The sequence below is a fragment of the Helicoverpa armigera genome, chromosome 3, assembly GCF_030705265.1.
Source record: "Helicoverpa armigera isolate CAAS_96S chromosome 3, ASM3070526v1, whole genome shotgun sequence".
In the NCBI taxonomy this organism is placed as follows: Eukaryota; Metazoa; Arthropoda; class Insecta; order Lepidoptera; family Noctuidae; genus Helicoverpa; species Helicoverpa armigera.
This window is the reverse complement of record NC_087122.1, coordinates 13,453,876-13,472,764: the sequence shown is the minus strand read 5'-3', so window position 1 is coordinate 13,472,764 and position 18,889 is coordinate 13,453,876. Positions and strand designations below refer to the sequence as shown.

Sequence of the window (18,889 nt, the reverse complement as noted above, 5' to 3'; positions counted from 1 at the left end):
ATTTATTACCTTGTCCTTAACCGGTCAGTTGACAAAAATGTGGAGATTTGACTCTTTTCATTAGTTAGTTTTTAGTTTTTTCACTATTCGTATTTAAAACTAAACGCTAAGATAGTAAAGTAAGTAAGATAGTAATAGTTCACATTGTGACCGCTAGGGCAACGCGGCAGGCTGTTACATAAAACACCAAATAATCCATCAAACGTTTTATTTACAGTAGCGCTAGTTTGTAACATATTGTTCGGTTTTGGGGGAACTATCTCGTGCATTCGATGCAATGAAACGAATTAAGTTTCGCGTGCTTTATACGAGTAGGCAGTAAAAAATTGAGAAGTGTATGAAAAAACATTTTCTATAGTTTCGAATAGTTTTTTTATGCTTTGAAAATGATTTATATATAGCTTTGAGTCTGTCTTTGTGATATCCAAGATATCACTCCCTGAATTATGTCGTACTATATCTACTGGATATCCTGCATTGTGATTGAAGTTATTTACTTTTTCTTTGCGTATCGGTTTTTATTTAGGGACATACCTATACCTACTGGATCTCTTTCTTTTTTAATTTATAAAAATTTTGAAAAAATCGAAGGACACTAAAATATCCCCCCAGCTCAATCAGTCGATATGTAGAGGGAATGAATTGAGCTGATAGTTGCGTATGTTTTAAAAGATTGCTTCCATTGCAAACAGATCAACATCGATTGGACGATTTAACTGTTTATTTTGTGTGTTTGTTTGTTTTTCAGTTTTGGCGTTAGTTAGGCTATCTGTTGGTTTGAATACCAAAGGTTTTCATACCGAAATTGGCTGTTTTTTTTTTGGTTCTACCAATAGAAAAATATTTCAAATCGTTTTTTTTATACGCATATTTTTTCAGCTGTGTATGTTCGCCCGTGTTTGTCAAACCTGGCCATTCGAAAAAAAATTGTTATAATAGTATATTGTACCCAATATTTCAATGCAAACTAAGCTGCATAGAAAAATGTAAATATTACTTCACTTTAGAAAAAAACTCTCGCTTCTATTACGTTACGAAAATTCGTGTTAATAAGTTGTAATAATGTTTAGTACACTTTCCCAGTAAGGTGTTTATTTGTCAAATTAGCACGTCAAGTTAGACTGACAACACAAGGTATGAAATGTCATTTTAAAATACGGCACTGGACTGAGCTGAAGTTCTGAAAAAAAGTAACGATTTTGTTATATATTTTTTATAGAAATTGTTAAAATGAAGGCAATATTAGTAATGTTAATAATTTCATTATTGTGTAAAGTGCAAGCTTCTGAAGAAAGTAAGAGAAGAAATGAGGTGGAACCTAGAGGGAAGGCCAAATATGCTTTAATAAGTAAGTACACACACATTGTTATTTAATTATTAATAATAATTAGGACACCATCAACTGAGGTATATTGATTGCCTTCTGACTAAAGTGTTTTGTTTTTTAAATTGATGACACATAATCGAACATTTAGGGCTTATTTGTGACTTTATACCAACTAAATATTGAATAAATTAATTTTTAGAAGAAAAAGCATTTTTGTGCTGAAACACGTCTAAAATCACGTTTAATAAAGAATCTGAAGTAATTCTTTATCACTATTCAAAGAATCCTGATTGGAAAAGAAACTATTCGTAAAAAGATACAAAGTATTACCAATCAGAAGAATTTACTTATCTCAACGAACCTCTTTTCTTATAACAAAAAGGAGTTGTATTTGTTAACCGGACTCTTTCCAAACTCATTGGAACTCGCAAGAAATTAAATGGTGTCCATTCAAAAAGTAAATAGATAAAGTTAGCTTTGTATTGGTTTTATTTACGAGTCCGTTTATCTGGTGATTAACTCTTTTATTAACTTTCTGGAATAATGTTTGTTTAGTTAATAAGAAGATTAAGTGCTTAGATTAGAACTGAATTCTGATTTTCACTATAAAAAAATCACCGTACATTGCCCATCATAATTCACATAACTGACTCAATCACGTTACTCTCGCATTCATAATATGTACAACTTTTTCTTGACTCATTACATACCAATTGCATCGACATCAGGCCAGCTGTTTACCATTCCAATCGTAACAAATAGACAGACAGGACATTCCGCGTCAATACAAACAAGAATAGTAACTCGAACAATCACGATTTTCTTTTGTTACTTCATACTCCTGAAAGAGAAAGTCGTATGTGATAATAGGGTCTAAGAACTCACATCCGTATTGTAATATATTGCGTCAGTTTCTTAGGAATGCTATGGCAATGACTGGGAATCTCCAGTTGTATTATAGGATTGCGAGGTTGTTTGAAGGGGTTCCGCGGCCATGGTAAACAAAGGGTTTTAGAAGGAACCGAGGATGATTTTCGGTACCTACTAAAAGTCTGACACTAACATTGCACCCACTGTGGGAAGGGTCAACTGATGTTTTCGCAACTGATAAAGATGCATTCCTGCTTAATAGTCTGGGCCCAACCTGCCTGAGCTACTACTCGTTTTTTTGTCCTTGATTGATTAAACATTGCTAGGTTTGTTACGGAAAATGTGAAACAATATTTTATTGTCTCCTGTTTGTTAAAAGTTTAAATAGTATTGTTCCTTTGTCAATATAGGAATCATGTCTGTGTTGATAGCAAATGGAACTTTTCTTTATTTACACGCGTACCTATTGCAAGTTCCTAGATATACATATAAGACCAGATTGCTTCAGGGATATTTTCTGGAAAAACGTTAGTTATATCGTTAAAAGGTAGCGTTGCTATTAGTAGTTTGTAAGGTTATAGGTATATCTATAACAGTGTAGTCCGTAGAAAACAAAACGAACATACGATGAAGAGTATTGTAGAATTAATATACCTAAACGTATATAGAATTCCCTCTTAATATTTATGGTAAACAAACATTATTGTAACACGAACATTGAAATGGAAAACTAAAAGATCTCAGCTGAAGCTTATTCCTGATTCCAGTAGCGTCCAGCTTCGGTTTATACAGCGAATTAAAGTAAAAGTCTGGACCGAGAATTTAAATCTGAATCGAGAACAAATTGGAAACTTCCCTCAGTTGAAACCTTAGCCTCCCAAGATGGAAACATTTTAAGATTCTTAAAAAACTGCGCTCGTGTTGCACTTGGATTTGTGAAGTTTGCTATTAAGGAAGGAATTGTTAAAATATTTAATGATTTATTTTCTAAACATCATTTGAGTGTCAAACAGTGTTTCATCGATGACTTTAGTCACAAATGAGTTAAAGCTCTTTGGAGCATATTAGATTAAGCTTTTCATACCATGTTCTGATGGCAAAATAAAATGTTTATAAGTTACCATTATATGGGCGAAAAAAAAACCTGTTTTCCTGTCTGTAATTAGGAATTACACAGTTTAAATTCTTAATGAAAAGTAGGTATATGTACCATACCAACGAGATGATCGGACGATCTGACATAGGTCGCGGTTAGGCACTGGACGCAGGCTGCTTCCATTTCTTAAGGATTATGTTCTGTATAGAACATCCTATAGCTAAGAAGGAATGATGATGATGAATCCTGAACCTCCAAATAACACCCTCCTTTCTCTCTGTTGCAGCCAACCTCGCCATAGTTTTAGCAGCGAAAGTTGGACTGTATAACCTGATTGTGGCCATAGCTCTAACAGTAGCTAGCGTGAAAATACTCCTCATTATGGTATGGGCATTGACCATATACAAACATGTGCCAGACCCGTACTTGCATTATAAGAGGACTGAGAACTATTCACCTTATCAAGATCAGTTTGCTCATCATAGGGAGGGTTATCAAGCCTTAGATTTGATTGCTGACTTTATCAAGAAACGGCAGGGACGGTAGATTTTATTAGGTGTGTATTTATTAATCTTTTTGGCATCACTAATAATGTTCCCTTCCATAGTTTTAACGGACTGCAAAAATGCTCTATTGATTTTAAGAATCACAAAAATTCTAGAAAGGAATACCAAATGTTTTGAAAAGTATCGCTAATGTTCTAAAATATTTAAAAAGTTATCACAAAAATATTACACTGATGTATAAAATTATTCAATGAACGTTTAGCCAAAGAATTTGTGATATTCAATTGTTTACTAAACTTTGCTTTCTTTGTCCGCAGTCCACTTCTTCTACGTAGTAGCAACGAAACTAATCGTCCTAAAGATGGTATACGGAGCCCTATTCTACGTCCTCGTCACAAAGGGATGGCAATTCGTCCTCTGGTTCATCCACTACTTGAAGAAACACAAACACGACCATCACGAGTATATTGAAGACCATCACTTTGACCACTACGACCACGGTCACTTTGACCACAGTTACGGACCATCGGATCACAGTTATGGACCACCCAGTCACAGTTATGGCCCGTCCGATCATAGTTATGGGCCATCCGATCTTAGTTATGGGTCATCCGATCACAGTTATGGGTATGCCGACCATCAGCCGTATGCGTATGATAAATATGGTGGGAGTAAAAAGAAGAAGATATATGATTCGGATGGGTCTTATGCTGTGAAAGGGCATTGATAGCGATAGCCATATACCATGTATTTTTTATGTAAAATGTACATACCTATACCTACATTTAATGGGATAGTCAACCACTCATGTATTAATGTTTTAAGATCGTTTGCTACTTAAATCATCTTTAATGTGAATATTTTATGACACAGTTTGCAAGAAAAAAATGTTATGTAAACTATATACGTAAGTACTTTCCTTCTCAGTAAGTCAATATGCTCAATCATTATGCTAAAATTAGGATACTTTTTACAGTCTAGTATAAGTATTGAATGACATATGTGTATTATGAAATAGTGCCATTACTTATTTATAAGAATTTTACGTTTAAGATTAATTTATTTGTTATTTATAAAAAAGATATCCTGTAATACTTATTTCTATTTGTTTCATTTGAAACCACGCTTATTTTGTCTATTTCAAGATAAGATTTAAATTATTTCAAGAAACAAACCATTAATCTTACCCAATGGCTTTTCGCTAGCGACTTCGTAACTTTATTTGCGTTTTTCGCGATCTTGCGGTAATTGCAGGAATTTCTTAGTGCACAGCTCTCCTTGTAATTTATTTTGTGACTTGTGGTGTTTTTGCTCCAAATAATGTCGTATATTATGGTGTCCTGGGAGAGTACCTACTTACTCTCGTTACTCTTAAATTATAAAATATTTCATTTAAATTCAACCTCGAACTGAAAGTCATTTATTCAAACTTGGCTGCAAAATAGCACTTTTTGAACGTCATAATTAGCACCCGCTCTTCACTTCTAAGATATCATAATCACTATACAGACTAAAGTTAGCCTAAATATCTTTCTTTAGATCCTATTACCAACCACACGAAGCCCCACTAGTTTATAGCTAAACCCTAGGCACTCTAAATATGATATTCGGTGCCTAACCTAGATCGTATGAAGCCTACCTAATTTCCTAGAAGCTAGCAGAACAAATTTGCCTGTACAGAGCTATTAGTACAGGCTACAAGTTCCTTACGACTATTAGGGTCTGCAGAGGCAATCAATCTATCAAATATTTAATGCGGGATACTCAGGGCTGCCTCTTGGCGTACCAACGAGTTCTTGTACTTGGTGAACCATTCTAGGGTTAAGACAGATAATAAAATATTTCAAATGATTTTGAAAGATAGACAGTTAATTGGTAGTTCATAAAAAAAAAGCTAGGAGTACCAAACATAAACGAAGCATATACAATCAATCATACAAAATGCTTGTCTTGCCAATTCTCAAAAGTATTGTAAGCCATCAAGAAACTTAGTGCAAAAATGTACCTACGCTACGTATAAATAAGGATTATAATTTTGATGTCCTCTCATTTACAGGTAAATATACATTATCTGAGTCACGTTTAATTTTAACGACTAACTGTAACTTTCCCATCATAAAATACAAAGTTTATTTAGTGCCCCGAACATAGAGAAAACGGACCGCATTTTCCTTTCAACCGAAGCCGAGGTAAGAGCTAGTCTAGAATGTTATCGGCGAACTGTGAAAGCAAAGGGAAAGCTTCTTCTCAAGTAACGGCTATTTTCTATGAAGTATTAAATGTTTTGAACTTTTCTTTCAAGTAAGGCTCTTAAAGTGTATAATTTTAAGAACGGATCCTTCTCTTTGGATCAGAGGGGACATTGCTTATGTCTGGCCATGTCTATGACAAAGCGTCTAGAGTAGCTTTTTTATGAATATTGTTTGCATGGGTACGGTTTCGGAGTAAAAATATTGAAACAAAACTACCTACAAAAGAATGTAGTATTTATAACTCAACAACAGCTAAACCGATTTAACTGAAAATTGATGGAGAGGTGGTTAAGAAAAAAATACAAAGGATAGACAGATTTTGGTAGTTCTTTCGGGACACTGGAGAAATCACAGGTGGAAGATAGTTAAAAATAAATTAATATGATTCAGTAGAAGTGGCAACCCTAGTATTATATTCCCCATCCGCTGGGAGGGGGAGATGGTTGATGGCTCACAAGGGCATCTGAATTCGCAGCTAGCTGTAATGGAGCGGTGCCGGTGACTGTCATTATGACTCCCCTAATCATTGCTGATGACTGAGGTTTGAGGGGGGAGGGGGGAAAGATAGATAATTTTCGTGTAGGATACGGGAATTAGTGTCTGAGCTATAAAGATTTTTTATCAGGATCAGTAGATGCTAAGTAGTTGATGTATGATTATTATACATATAAACTTTCCTCTTTAATCACTCTATCTATAAAAAAACTCGCATGAAAATCGATTGCGTAGTTTTGAAGATTTGAGCGTACAAAGGGACATTCGGATACAGGGAAAAAAAGCGACTTTGTTCCATACTATGTAGTGATTATAGATAAAATTTCAAACAGATAGGAATAGTTATAAAAATACATTAAGAAGTCGTGACATTTGAAATTGGAAAAGCAATGATATTGTCACGACGACGATTTATTGCAAAATAGTACCTCTACTTTTTAAAGTTAATGGTAATATATTCCAGACATCAATCGAGGAAAAACTTATTTGCAACTCAGACATTCTAAAATCAAACTGCATGTCTCAGGCCATAAATAAAGTCTGGAGTCAAACCTAACATTTAAAATCACGCTGTCAACAATAAAAATACATTGTGGACTAACTTCAAGCTGTGCATCGACTGCAGTTTTATAGCTGCACTAGCTGTTTCCCGCGGTATCACCCGCGCCCTACACTACTTCCAGAAGGCCGGTCAAATATAGACCAAATATGCTATCTGAACATAATGCAGCTTACCAAATGTGAAAGTATTTTTAAAACCGGTTAAAAGCAGTTTAGAGGCTTTAGGGTACAAGAAAATAGATATTTCCTCTTTGAAATACAGTTGCCGTTTTCCTGCGGATTTACCCACATCCCGTGGGAACCACTGTCCGTACCCGGATAAAATATAGCCTATGTCACCCAAGAATAGTTTACCAATACTTAGTGCAAATTAATAATTTATCAAATCTGTTCAGCAGTTTCTGAGTTAAAGCATACAAACAAACAAACACATTTTCTTGTATGTATGTAGTTTAGAAGTATAGCATGGTTGTCGACAACTGTCGAATGATCGCCACTAGTCAACAATATATTTTTACAACTGTACCCGATTGTACTCGATTATGTTGTTTGGCTAAGTTAAATGGCGTCGATGTGTTCAACTTTACTAAACGACTGTACTCCACAATTTAACGAGTTTGCTTCAGTTTTGTTGTTGTATGCTGTTTCGGATTATAGACTTATCTGTTGCCTTCTAAGTTTGTGCTTTGAACTTAATTTTGTTATGAATTGCACGTTTGGTAACTTGATACCAGCTTATTAGTACATGATACAGCATGTACTGGGAATTTGTGGTTTAGTATTATCGATGTGGAAATTAGATACTAATTAGTAAGTATATCTGTATTTGACATACATAATTATGTAGTACTAGCTGTTGCCCGCAACTTCGTCTGCGTGGGCAAGTTTCATACAAACTTTCATCCCCTATTTTATCCCCTTGGGGGTAGAATTGATCAAAATCCTTTCTTAGCGGATGCCTACGTCATAACATCTACCTGCATGCCAAATTTCAGCCCGATCCGTCCAGTGGTTTCAGCTGTGCGTTGATAGATCACTATGTCAGTCAGTCAGTCAGTCACCTTTGAGTTTTATATATTTAGATTATGTATGGGTAAGTTAATTCTAATACGTCAAAACTAAAGCAACAACTCTTCAGAATTAGTTAACTTATTAGTTGCTGTTTGTTTCTATTATACTATCATGACTCAAAGTATGCGTTTTATTTTCTTTTATTACTTGGACATGTACCTTATCGAAAATGACAAATAAATTTTCCACAACCGAAAACCTAGGATTTCAAAATTCAGAGTAGTCAAACTAAGAAATTAATTATTATAATACATTTTAATAATTAAACTTTTGTCCTTTAAATATATTACTATGAATATTCTAGAAATTATATTTAATTAAAGACTATTTTCATGAACTCAAAATTAATGTTCATTTCGAAAGCAATGATTAAAGTCCTGATTAATTTGACAATGCAAATTGAATAAAGTTTAAAAGATTTTTAATAATAATAGAAATTATTAGCAATTTCATTCGTCTTGGCCATTTAATTTACTTTGATTACAAAGAATATTTTAACAACTTAAACATTTATATTATTTTCTAGCAGAGTTCGTTTAATTAACTTTAGGTTGTAAATAAATTAAATGCGCAGATTTTCATTATAACAAGCTTTTGTTAAAATGAATCACTGTAGCTTTATGTTTTCTCTATGTGTAGCTTTGTAAATGTTCATAATAAAGCATTTTTTTAATAAAATACCTTAGCTGTTTTACCAAATCACCATCCTCATCCTCCTGCCCTTATTTCGATTTTATTTGGGCGTTTTGTGTTTTTCTATGATTAAAATGCACATACATACATGTTATTTTATACCACTTTTTTAAATCTTGATCTGATATTTGATCATTGTCTAGTATACTTACTTATATCACTATAGACGCAATGATCCATTTATCCAGAGAGTTCTTCAAAATCTTCCCCCTGAGACATATTATTTACCTTAAGATTATTCATAGTTTATATTATGAGGTAAAATTATATCGATTTGAATTTTTATTTTATTAGAAGATAGTTTCCGCATTTTAAAAGGAATCAATAGTATCGGTTCGGGAGTCGTGGTGGCCTAGTGGGTAAAGGACCAACCTCTCAAGTATGAGGGCGCGGGTTCGATCCCAGGTCAGGCAAGTACCAATGCAACTTTTCTAAGTTTGTATGTACTTTCTAAGTAAATCTTAGACACCATTGACTGTGTTTCGGATGGCACGTTAAACTGTAGGTCCCGGCTGTCATTGAACATCCTTGGCAGTCGGTACGGGTAGTCAGAAGCCAGTAAGTCTGACACCAGTCTAACCAAGGGGTATCGGGTTGCCCGGGTAACTGGGTTGAGGAGGTCAGATAGGCAGTCGCTTCTTGTAAAGCACTGGTACTCAGCTGAATCCGGTTAGACTGGAAGCCGACCACAACATGATTGGGAAAAGGCTCGGAAGATGATGAATAGTATCGGTTTGGTGCGAGTCCGTTGGTACAACAGAAAGGTCAATTTAACTAAAGTGGCTAGTTTACCTAAATTGAGATTGACCCAGTAAATGTAATATAGACCTCCATAGCCATAAAAAAGCACAAAAACAACAGTAACTCTTACTTTCTTTGTTTACCATCATTATTCTAGCTCACCATAATAATTCACCGACTTGCCGTCAATGTAAAAATGAGGATGTACACTGTTAAGGTACCATCTCATCGCAGCAGAGTGCGTTACACAGATTTACACACAACATTAACATAAAGAATAGACTTATAAAATAGAAATATGACCGCGAGAGAAATACAAACACAAGACTAATAAATAACACCGTTTATTCGTGGGGCAAATGTTTCAAAACAAATACAGTTAAACTTAATATTAATAACAACTATTTTCTCCTAGTAACCTTTCGAACGATTCACAACAATATGTATTTTTGTACCGATAAATAATACTCCGTTGTAAAATTATTTTGTCGTCCGAAAAGTTAGAGCACGCTTTTAACGACTTATGTCATGTTAAAGCTTGGTTCAGTCTTAATTCACTTATTAGGGTTAGTGTTCACTCTTCTTGTTCAACTAGTGCGTAATCTAATCCGTTGCCGTCCAGTCCTTTTGATACTTCGTTGTCCTTTGACGTTTTAGGAGTAGGTTTGAGCTCCTTCTTCCTGATCTTGCCAACGTGGGTTGTTGCCTCAACTAGGTCTAACTGCTCCAGTGGTGTAGCCGAAGATGTTTGTACTGGAACCTCCTTTTTCTCTGTCGTTGTCTCAGTTTTGTCCTCTGCGACAGGTTTCTCTGTCTTATCCTGTTCGACAGGTTTTTCTTCAACCTTTTCTGGCAGTCTGACTTCAATGGGCACTTCCCTCTCAGGTGGTGGGGGAGGAAGCTCGTGTTTGGGCACACTCACAGTAAGAACACCATTTTCCTTGAGAACAGCGGTCACTTCCTCCTGCTTGCTGCCGGGTGGGAGCACAAATCGCTGGACGAAGTGGTTCGCCATAAACTTCTGAGCGTCTCCCGTCTCCTTGTGCTTTCCTTCAACAATGATGTAACGGTTCTTCACTTTGATCCTTAACTCGTCGGGTTTGAATCTCCTGACGTTGAGGTTCACTCGCAATTGTTCAGCGTCTGACACAATTTGGGGTTCCTCTAGAGCCTCCTCGATGTCCAAAGCTGCGGCTGCCCTGATGAGCTGACTCCAAGGCCACAGGTAGTGGTACGCGAGTGTGTGGGTGATGTGTTTGTCCAGGGCCGAGAAGGGATCGTCGACTCTGTGCTTCCTAGGCTCATGGCAGGCCGCGGTGGCGAGGAATGCAATGAGTATAATGTATTTCTGCATCGTTCGTTGCGTCGTGTTTGCTTTCGTAATGTACTATGGCGGTTGCAGGCGAGCGCAGGGCTTATATAGGCTTGGTTGTGTTTCGAGAATGTACGCCGCTCATTGATAACCGCAGCGGTAAAACCAGGTGCTCTCAACATTTGGAAAGTTCGACTAATGTTTCCGTGTGTGAGTTAGGTGGGTGATAGATATGTTATCGGGTGACATTGAAATTTTATGTCCCATGAATTGTGATAAATGTTTAATGGTTCTTTAATTCCATCTGCGTCATTATTTTTATGTTAACTTTAGTAAGGAAGTTATGTAATGCAGTAACGTTTCTGAAATGAATAGATTCATTATTATTTACTTGAGTAAAAGTGAGAATTTTACTTGCATTGCTCTTCTAGAATATTCCAGGATTGTTTTTGAGTCATGAAAGCACCTATATGGTAAAAGATCTACACAATATACACATTTCCTTGTCACACTATTTCATGTCTTTGATAATGTTAACACAATTCTTCCATTTTCAGCCATTTGATCGATAACTACATAGGTGCTGTTACGTTACTTGATTGAACCATAACACTTTCCAGGTATTTGATAACGTTTCTATATGCAAAAAAAGTTAATAGTACAGTGACTTACACCTCTGCTAAAACTACATAATATACACAAAGTTGTAAGTATAAATCCACTTTCATAGCAAAAAGCTGTAGTTTGCAACTCCTGCGCAGCGACGTGTTTACTCACACACACACACACACGCACAACGCGGGCAATGACCGCGTCTGTGTGCGCGGTACCGTTAGCAAAACTAGCGATGCACTCACTTGTAGGTCAAGCACTTTTACTCTTACTACAAAACAAAAACAAATAACACTTTCAGATGTTTTTTAGGGTTCCGTAGCCAAAATGGCAAAAACGGAACCCTTATAGTTTCGTCATGTCCGTCTGTCCGTCTGTCCGTCTGTCCGTCTGTCCGTCTGTCACAGCCGATTTACTCGGAAACTATAAGTACTACAGTGATGAAATTTGATGGGAATATGTGTTGTATGAACCGCTACAAAAATATGACACTAAATAGTAAAAAAAAGAATTGGGGGTGGGGCCCCCCATACATGTAACTGAGGGATGAAATTTTTTTTTTCGATGTACATACCCGTGTGGGGTATCAATGGAAAGGTCTTTTAAAATGATATAAAGTTTTCTAAAAAACATTTTTCTTAAAGTGAACGGTTTTTGAGATATCAGCTCTCAAAGTCCTAAAAAGTATGTCCCCCCCCCTCTATTTTTATAACTACGGGGTATAAAATTCTAAAAAAAATAGAGGTGATGCATGCTAATTAACTCTTTCAACGATTTTTGGTTTGATCAAAGTATCTCTTATAGTTTTTGAGATAGGTTGATTTAACTGTAATTTACGGAACCCTTCGTGCACGAGTCCGACTCGCACTTGGCCGGTTTTTTTGTTTATTTATCTATCAACAATAGCAACCTTTCAAGTTCAACAAAAAAGGTTTCGAGTGATTGATGATTTCTTTGCTGTCTGTACAGTGTTGTAATTATTTATGGATTTACTCTAGAGAGTGTTACCTACTTATGTTTTGTCTGTGTAAGTGTAATTTGAAGGAAATTGCTTTAATAATGTACGAATGCATCTCTCATTTAATTTTGTTAACTACTCAACCTGAAAGATTGTGTGAAATTCTACTTTATTTAGTAGCCAAATAAATAAAAAAAACAAGTCAACACATCATGTGATGTGTTGAAATTAAAATAGGGCTTTGCAGGCTCTTATGAAATGTTACACTAGTTGCATGGTTCCAAAAAGTTGGTCTCATGGTGAAACTCCACTGGCACCCTTTTTAAGAAAGTTATACAAGGAATAATAATATCAAAAGTATTTTTACTTTTTTCCATGAAGTAATAAAAATATGTAACACTTTAAAAACTAAATTAATCGTGCATATTAAAATGAGAAAATTATATAACCATAACACATAGACAATTAGTCATCAATGTTTTGCCAAACTATGATTCACCAGAGATATCATAAAATTTCTTTTTAGACGTATTTTCCTCTTAGTTAATGCGTTCTTCGAAAAACTATCTCTTCGTATTGACGTCAGTACAAAGTCGTCTTATTTTCATAACTGTAGATAATATTCTGTAAAGAGGTAAGTAGAACTATGGTTAAAGCTGAGGCTAATGTATGTATGTTATATTTTAGTCTGATTGGTATGTGTTTATTTTTGATTGGATGTTTAAGAAAGTACATAGCAAAGTTATGTAGGTTTTGTTTCTATTTATGTCAATTTTGCATGTTTTTGTTTAAGTATTTTTATGTGCCGGTCAGTATTAAACTTCAGTGATTCGCCCTTCGAGATTACACTTATTTACTTGTAGTAGCACGGATATGTGCTGCCATCTTACACTACTTTAGAGCAACCATATTTAAAAAAAATAATTATGCGCGCTCTAATGTGGGTATCTCATACACGTTTTGTGTGGCTGCCATCGCGCACGTATTTTTTTATCGTTATTAGTTATTTGGATATTTTAGTGGGTTTTTTGTGTTTAAATCATGGGAAAACGAAAACACCACGACGAAGAAGAGTATTTGGCTCGAAAAATCAGAAAATACGAGAAAAAGATGTCTCGAGTTCGCCGTAAACAAAGGAGTTACCGCAGTGCATCCATTTCAAGTTTAGAACGTGATCGATATTCGGATAACGAATACCCCGGGTCGCCGCAGGAGACTCCACAAAACGGAGGTTTGTACATACATGGATATTTAAATTTCGAACGACACTCTTCGACAGCGTGACCTTGACCTACTTTTCAAACAAATCGTTTTTTGTTTACCGTCTAGTGCTATGAGTTTAGTCTGCAAGGCTAATACCAACCAATAGTATACTTCAGTTTAACCTGTAAGGTTAATCGCTGTATATGTGGTAGCACAGAAACTCTAGAACATAGTCCGGGAGGCTATGTCGTGAGTTATGTTTACAGTTATGTGGATGACACGGATAACTACCTAATTCTAGAGTACAAACCGTGAGTTTGTATCATGAATTTGTTACTATTGTTTCAGGAGCCCTTATGAAGTAAATTTTACATTAAATCAAACTTCACATTCAAACGTCTCGGCTACCAATAGTATATCCGTGCCCGCACCGACGGCAACTTTTGCTCCCGCACCTGATCCTACTTCTGTTGTTATACCCGTGGCCACGTCCACGCCAAATATACCGCCGCCGCTAGAAAATGCGCCTACGGAAGGTATACAGGAATTAGACCTACAACCTGATATTTTGTGTTTACTCGGAGAAGAGCCTGTGAGGGAAGAGAAGTTCGGTGTGAATGTTCACAAAGACATTGCTAGCCGCTGGTCTGATATATTAGTTAATGGTATTAAGGATCAAACTAAAATGAGATATTGAAGGCCTATAATGTACCTGATAATCTTAGAGTTGCTCAGGCTCCGACACTTAATCCTGAAATAAGAGCGGCGGTGAATGAAAGTGCCTTGAAGAGAGACGATATTCTGATTGATAAACAGAAGATTTTGTCTGTTGTCATAACAAGTTTGGCAAATACAATCACGTCTGTTTTGACAACTACTTCCATCGACGAGACGTTCAAGTGTCAGATGTTAAAATGCCTTAGTGATGCCGGTAGACTCTTGTGTCATGCACATTATGATGAGACACAAACTAGAAGGAATTTTTTGCTGTCGTGCCTTAACAAAGAGATCAAAGATAGTGTTAAGGACCTTAAACGTGATCACATGTTATTTGGTACTGATCTTCAAGATAATTTAAAATCTATGAAAGCTATTATAAAACAGGTTCCGAGTTAAAATCTTCGGCTGCTAAGCCGAAGTTACCACCCAAAATTTGCAACCGAAAGGATCAACTCCAAGGGCTTTAAACTGGAGGGCCCGCCACCGCCGCAGTCACAGCCTCGCCGCGCGCCAGCGAGACCGAACCCGACGGCTGGTGGGCGCAAGCAGCAGCCATCAACGCGCCGTGCGACGGACCGTCGTGCTCCACGTCAGCAGAGCCGGCCCTCGCGCCGCTAGCCGAGGTGAACGGCACTAATGTACAGGCTGGTAGATTGAAATATTTCTATTATAATTGGTTACACATCACGAATGATCCAGTAGTCTTATCCTGGGTTAATGGTTTGCGAATTCCTGTTTCAAATGATATCTTTCAGTCTAGCATTTATCCACAAAACACTCCCAAATCCAATGCAGATGAGTTAGCCATGACTAAAGAAATTGAGAATCTTTTAAGTATTGGCGCCATTAGTCTATGTGAACCATGTGATGGTCAATTTTATCAAATATCTTTCTTGTCAAGAAGAGCAATGGAACCAATAGATTTATTTTAAATTTAAAATCATTAAATAAGTTTATTACCGCGCCACATTTTAAACTTGAAGATTACAGAACTGCAATGAGGCTCATGTCTAAGCATGCTTACATGTGTTCAATTGACCTTAAAGATGCATATTTTTCAATTAGTGTTCATTGCGAATCTAGAAAGTATTTGCGTTTTTATTGGTTAGGAAAGCTATATGAATTTCAAGTTTTACCATTTGGTCTTAATATAGCACCCTATGTTTTATTAAAAATCATGCGCCCGTAATGGAATTTCTGCGTAATCAGGGGCTATTGTCTGTCATTTATTTGGATGATTTGTTGTTATTCGGAAATACTAGTAGTGACTGTAAACGAAATTATGAAATTACTCAAAACTTGTTGCAATCACTAGGTTTTACAATAAATATAAAAAAGAGTGTAAGTACACCCAGTCAAACTGCTATCTTTCTAGGTTTTCTGTTTGATTCACAAAATTGTACAATAAGCATTCCTCTAGAAAAGAAACAAAAGATCAAGGATGAGCTCATGCATTTTCTAGTTTAAAACGGTGCAAGTTACGTAACTTCGCTCATATGATAGGATTGCTAATATCGATTTGTCCAGCATCGCAGTATGGCTGGCTTTATACAAAGAAGTTTGAAAGAATTAAGTATCTGAGTTTGAAACAAAATGATGATTACAATCAATACATTAATTTACCTATGCCCTTACGTGAAGAATTTGACTGGTGGTTACGTAACATTGATCATTGCGCTAGCCCTATCCGATCTGGTGACTACAAGTTGGAAATATACTCAGACGCGTCTCGAACTGGTTGGGGTGTGAATTGCTCTGGTAGAACCGCCAGCGGGCAATGGTCTAGCGAAGAGTTGACAAAACATATTAATTATTTAGAGCTGAAAGCAGCATTTTTGGATTACAAATTTTGCCAAAAATTTTAGCAATTGTGAGATTCTTTTACGGATTGACAACTCTACTGCTATTTCTTATATCAATAGGATGGGTGGTATACGATATCCCCATCTCAATTCAATCAGTCGCAAGATTTGGCAGTGGTGTGAAGAGCGAGGCTTATATGTTTTGCTTCTTATATTAGTTCTCGTGACAACTATATCGCGGACGCGGAATCTCGTCGCATACATGCTGACGTCGAATGGGAACTCGCCGACGACGCTTATCGTTTTATATGCAAAAATTTAACCAGCCTGAGATTGATTTGTTTGCAAGTCGATTGAATAAGAAATGTTCGAAATTTGTTTCTTGGCACAAAGATCCCGAAGCATATAAGGTGGATGCATTTACTTTGACCTGGTCTAATTATTTTTTCTATGCATTTCCCCCATTTTGCTTAATAATAAAAGTTTTACAAAAATCATTTTGATAAAGCTGAAGGTATTGTTGTGGTTCCTCTCTGGCCAACGCAGCCTTGGTACCCACTTTTAGGAAGCTGTTGATTACCGAGCCTATTGAATTAAAATCTAATACAAAATTGTTGTCATCCCCTTACAGTCGCGAACACAAGCTTCAAGAGAGTCTTACCCTGGTTGCCGGAGTATTATCAGGCAGGCGTTCCTGAGGCAGGGTTCTCCTTCTGCTGCTGCCGACGTCATGTTAGCGTCATTAGCAGAGAGTACACTTAGACAGTATAATACTTGTTTTAGACGTTGGTTCGCCTTCTGTCAAGATAGGAATTTGAATTTATTTGATGTATCTGTTACTCATGTGTTAGATTTTTTTGTTATTCTTTTTCAAGAGGGTCAAAAATATGGTTCAATTAATAGTAATAAAGCAGCACTGTCACTTGTGTTAAATGCAGTGATTATGAATGACCCTCAAGTAACGAGGTTTATGAAGGGAGTATACAAATTGCGAACCCCACAACCAAGATATACTTTTACATGGGATCCGGCTATTGTCTTAGATTACTTAAGTGCTTGGTACCCTAATTCAGACTTTTCGTTTGAGAGACTGTCCAAGAAATTGACAACACTTTTGGCCTTAATAACTGCACATCGGGTACAGACATTGTCGTTAATTAAATTGTCTAACATTAAAAATACAATGAAAAGTTCGTAATTAACATCACAGATCAAATCAAAACCTCGGCGGTGAATCGTACGCCGCCAACATTGATTCTTCCTTATTTCGATGAAAGACCTTCCATATGTCCTGCTAGGACTTTAGAACATTATTTAAGTGTATCAGCAACAAAGAGAAAATCTAACTGTGATTCCTTATTGATTAGTTTTAAGAAACCGTTTAATAATGTAACTTCACAATCTTTAAGTCGTTGGATCAAGGTCACCCTTCGTGAAAGTGGCATAGACACGTCTATTTTTTGTGCACATAGCACAAGACATGCAGCAACGTCTGCCGCCAATAGGTTCGGAGTGAGCTTAGATATAATAAAAAGAACCGCAGGTTGGACCGGTAGATCTGAAACCTTCGCAAAGTTCTACAATAGAGAAGTGATCGCAGATACCTCTGATGTCTTTGCTCGTTCTATTTGTAGGATGGCCTCGGTCAACGACGTATAATGAAGATGACTTTGTTTTCCTTTACATGCTGATAAATAAGTTTTTAAATTACAATAATACATTATCTGATTATGTATTTTGTAGTTTCTATCACTTTTCTATCCAAACGTTTCCTCTCTTTTTACCTATTTCGTGAGACTTTAAACATCTACAAGTAAATAAGTGTAATCTCGAAGGGCGAATCACTGAAGTTTAATAGAAAATCAAACGAACTTACCTGTAAGTGACGTTCGATGACTATTAAACGATGTGATTCGCCCGAAGAGATTACACTCCCTCCCTGTCCCTGATCAAAATACCTTTAGATCCTTCCCAAATTTTCACGAAATAGTGGCTAACGATGGCCAAAGGGGCAAACGTGTATGAGATACCCACATTAGAGCGCGCATAATTATTTTTTTTAAATATGGTTGCTCTAAAGTAGTGTGTAAGATGGCAGCACATATCCGTGCTACTACAAGTAAATAAGTGTAATCTCTTCGGGCGAATCACATCGTTTAATAGTCATCGAACGTCACTTACAGGTAAGTTCGTTTGATTTTCTATTATTTACTTGTTTTATTTCGTCGAATTATTATTTTTTATTCGGGGTTTACCTAACTGCCAAGATTTTTTTAGAGGTCATATGTATTATGAAAAATCCAAAAAATAAAAGAAAACAGTCTTTTCTTGGCACAATAACTTAAGCCTTACTAAAACAGTTTACTAAAAATTACTTTTACCTTTTAACCAAATTTTACCTCCAATATCTCAGTCATATCTACCGACCAAAGAGAAATGCTTTTACCGATGTTGACCAAATAAATAAAATGTCGTAACGTCATTGGAAATATCGCAGGTCGTTGACCTCTTGGTTACGTGTGTCGAGGTGACTCAATTGTCTTGCTCGGTGGAAACCCACTCGGTAAGTTTTGTTTATTTATAGATTTTGTTATGGGTATTATTGTGATTATGATAAATTATGTTAAAGATAAAAAAAATCTAACTGAAATACGTGTTAAACATTAGGCC

At 36.2% G+C, this 18,889-nt stretch overlaps 1 protein-coding gene and 1 long non-coding RNA gene across 2 annotated transcripts; one reads left to right on the top strand and one right to left on the bottom strand.

Moving 5' to 3' along the window:
• The first annotated feature begins 1,210 nt into the window (after window positions 1-1,210).
• Window positions 1,211-4,253, top strand: LOC126053713 (uncharacterized). Its single transcript, XR_010277992.1, has 3 exons — window positions 1,211-1,348; window positions 3,580-3,849; window positions 4,117-4,253. It is a non-coding gene; the product is annotated as an uncharacterized LOC126053713 (long non-coding RNA).
• A 5,687-nt stretch (window positions 4,254-9,940) lies between these two features.
• On the bottom strand, window positions 9,941-11,024 carry LOC110380310 (protein lethal(2)essential for life). The gene has a single exon (XM_021340256.3). It carries the CDS (start codon window positions 10,964-10,966, stop codon window positions 10,187-10,189), a length of 780 nt encoding a protein of 259 aa, XP_021195931.3. The 5' UTR covers window positions 10,967-11,024; the 3' UTR covers window positions 9,941-10,186.
• Between the last annotated feature and the right edge of the window lie 7,865 nt (window positions 11,025-18,889).